At 45.5% G+C, this 2,266-nt stretch overlaps 1 protein-coding gene across 1 annotated transcript in view; it reads left to right on the top strand.

Annotated features, from left to right (window-relative positions):
* Positions 1–2,266, top strand: part of Syne1 (spectrin repeat containing nuclear envelope protein 1) — a 564,055-nt gene that overhangs the window by 129,516 nt on the left and 432,273 nt on the right. The window contains 1 exon segment of the mRNA XM_023706255.1: positions 1,565–2,128. Within this exon segment, the coding sequence (XP_023562023.1) occupies positions 1,565–2,128 (564 nt within the window).

The raw sequence follows: 2,266 nt of genomic DNA, 5'->3' as shown, positions 1-2,266 counted from the left end.
TATACAACCTTGAAGCAGGACAGTCCCACAATATTTTTCCTGTCTCTTGCTTTCATTCACCACCCCCTTCTTTTTGAACAACCATCAACCTGAGAGACAACATAGCAGCAACTGGCATGTCATGACAAACAGGCCTTATTCAGAAGACCAGAATGACAGGCACTCCAAGCATGACTACTATTACAAAATACCATCTGCAGTGCAGTAGCTTAGTTCACAGGTATCAGTATATATAGATAGTCAGGGTGAGAATCTTTCCAATTAACTGCTGGACTCAAAAATCTTCTGGAGATTCTCAGGATCATTGCCTTGCCCATCTTCTACATATAACTGTATGACTTGACTTATTCATGTTTCCTAGCTCTTCTCCTTTCCCTCTTTTGATTAGTTAGTCCTTGAGATCCTGCTTTCCTTTGACCTGTATTATAATTTTCTATTTGTGTTCTTCTTTTGAGTTCTTATACTAGGGAAACTATATGATATTTACACATGTGTGTCTGGTTTATTTCACTTAGGAGTATATGTTCAAGTGGCATCTACTTCAATATAAAGGCCTCAAGGTTATCGTTCTTTACAGCTGAGTAATACTCCATTGTGTAAAAATATCACATCTTTTTCAACCATTCCTCAGGTGATGTGCATCTTGGTTGTCTCCAAGATTTGACTATCACAAATTGTGCTGCTATAAACATAGGCACACATATATCCCTATGATATGATGTTTTCAGATCCTCCAGGAAAATTCCTAGTAGAGGAATAGCTTGTTTAAATGGGATTTCCAGTCCAACTTTTCTAAGGAGTCTCCACACTGATTTCCATAACGGTTGCACCAGTATACATTCCCACCAGCAGTGGAAAGGGTTCCTTTTTCCCCAGAGCCTCTCCAACATTTGTTGTTGGGTGATTTCTTTATGATAGCCATTCTTGCTGGGGAGAAATGATATCTCAGTGTTGTTTTAATTTGCATTTCACAGATGGCTAGTGATGTGGAGCATTTTTTCACATATTTATTTGCTTCTTTAATTTCATCCTCTGAGAAGCGTGTGTTCATCTTGGATGCCCATTTCTGGATTGGGTCTTTAAATTTTGGGGCCCTAGTGTTTTTTTAGTTCTTTATAAATTCTAGAGAGCAGACCTTTGTCTGAGTACTTGTTTGTCATGATTTTTTCCAAATTTGTGGGTTGCCTTTTCACTTTTTTGGTAATTTCTTTTGACGTGAAAAAACTTCTCAGTAAGATCAGGTCCCAGGGCCCTGGCTCCTTCTCCCAGCGACGTCCCATGCAGAGCAGTTCTGGCCAGCGGGGACAGGTGACATTTTAAAAAATATTTGAATTAACACGTCTACCCAGGGGACATACACAGATCTACTATTCCAAAAGAGAAAACCAGCTTTGACAGCACAGCCATGATGCCCAGGGTTCAACCCAAGCTGGCAAGACCAGCAAAGGGAAAGGAGGAAGAAGGCCACAGAAGGGGAGGAAAAGCTTCCACCAAGAGGGCAGGAGCCTCTGAGGATGCCACCTGACGTGACAGGAATGAGCTAGAGTTTGAAGAGGCGGTGAAGGCTTTTGCAAGAAAACTTATGGAAGCAAAAATCACAACACCCGCAGTGAAAAACTTAGAGAGCTCCTGGTTCAGAAAGGAGAGACAAAAAGTAAAAGATTCAATGCCGCTGGTAGAGAAGACGGAGGACGCCAGTGCAGGCGAGGATGCCAAAAGATTGAGCTCTGGAAGAAAACCAGGGGCGCGGAGGAGGAGCGCGCACACATATCGCTCGGGCAGTGGGGGCCAAGGGAAGGCGCGCCCTCCACCCGGAGCACCGGCACAGCCTCGCCCAGGAACGAGGGACAGAGAGGTCGTGAGGCCTGGGAGACCTTTGCGAGCAAGAGCCACGGAGGAAATGCGGGCAGGAAGAATCCTCGCGGACCCGAGGAAGGAAGAGCTGGCTGCAGAAGAAGAAGGCCGGCTCGGGGCTGAGGGCACCCCCTTGACACTGGCGGCCGACTTCTCCTCCACCACGCTGGAAGTTGGCGGGCAGTGGGCTCGCATCTTCCACGTTTTGGGAGAAAATGGTTTTGATCCCAAGTTTCTATGCAAGATTGAACTGGCATTTAAATGCAATGGCGAAGTCTAGACCTTCTCAGACCTGCAAAGCCTCAGGTGCTTTGCCAGCCAGAAAGCTTTCAAGAGATTTGCTGAAAGATGCTTTCCCACAGAGTGCAAACTCACGTGGAGAAGGACAGCAACTTGGGATGCAAAGAAAGGG

The sequence above is a fragment of the Octodon degus genome, unplaced genomic scaffold (genome assembly GCF_000260255.1).
Source record: "Octodon degus isolate 3935 unplaced genomic scaffold, OctDeg1.0 scaffold00246, whole genome shotgun sequence".
NCBI classification, from domain to species: Eukaryota; Metazoa; Chordata; class Mammalia; order Rodentia; family Octodontidae; genus Octodon; species Octodon degus.
Note: the sequence above shows the minus strand (reverse complement) of the source record. Positions and strands in the feature narration are given on the sequence as shown.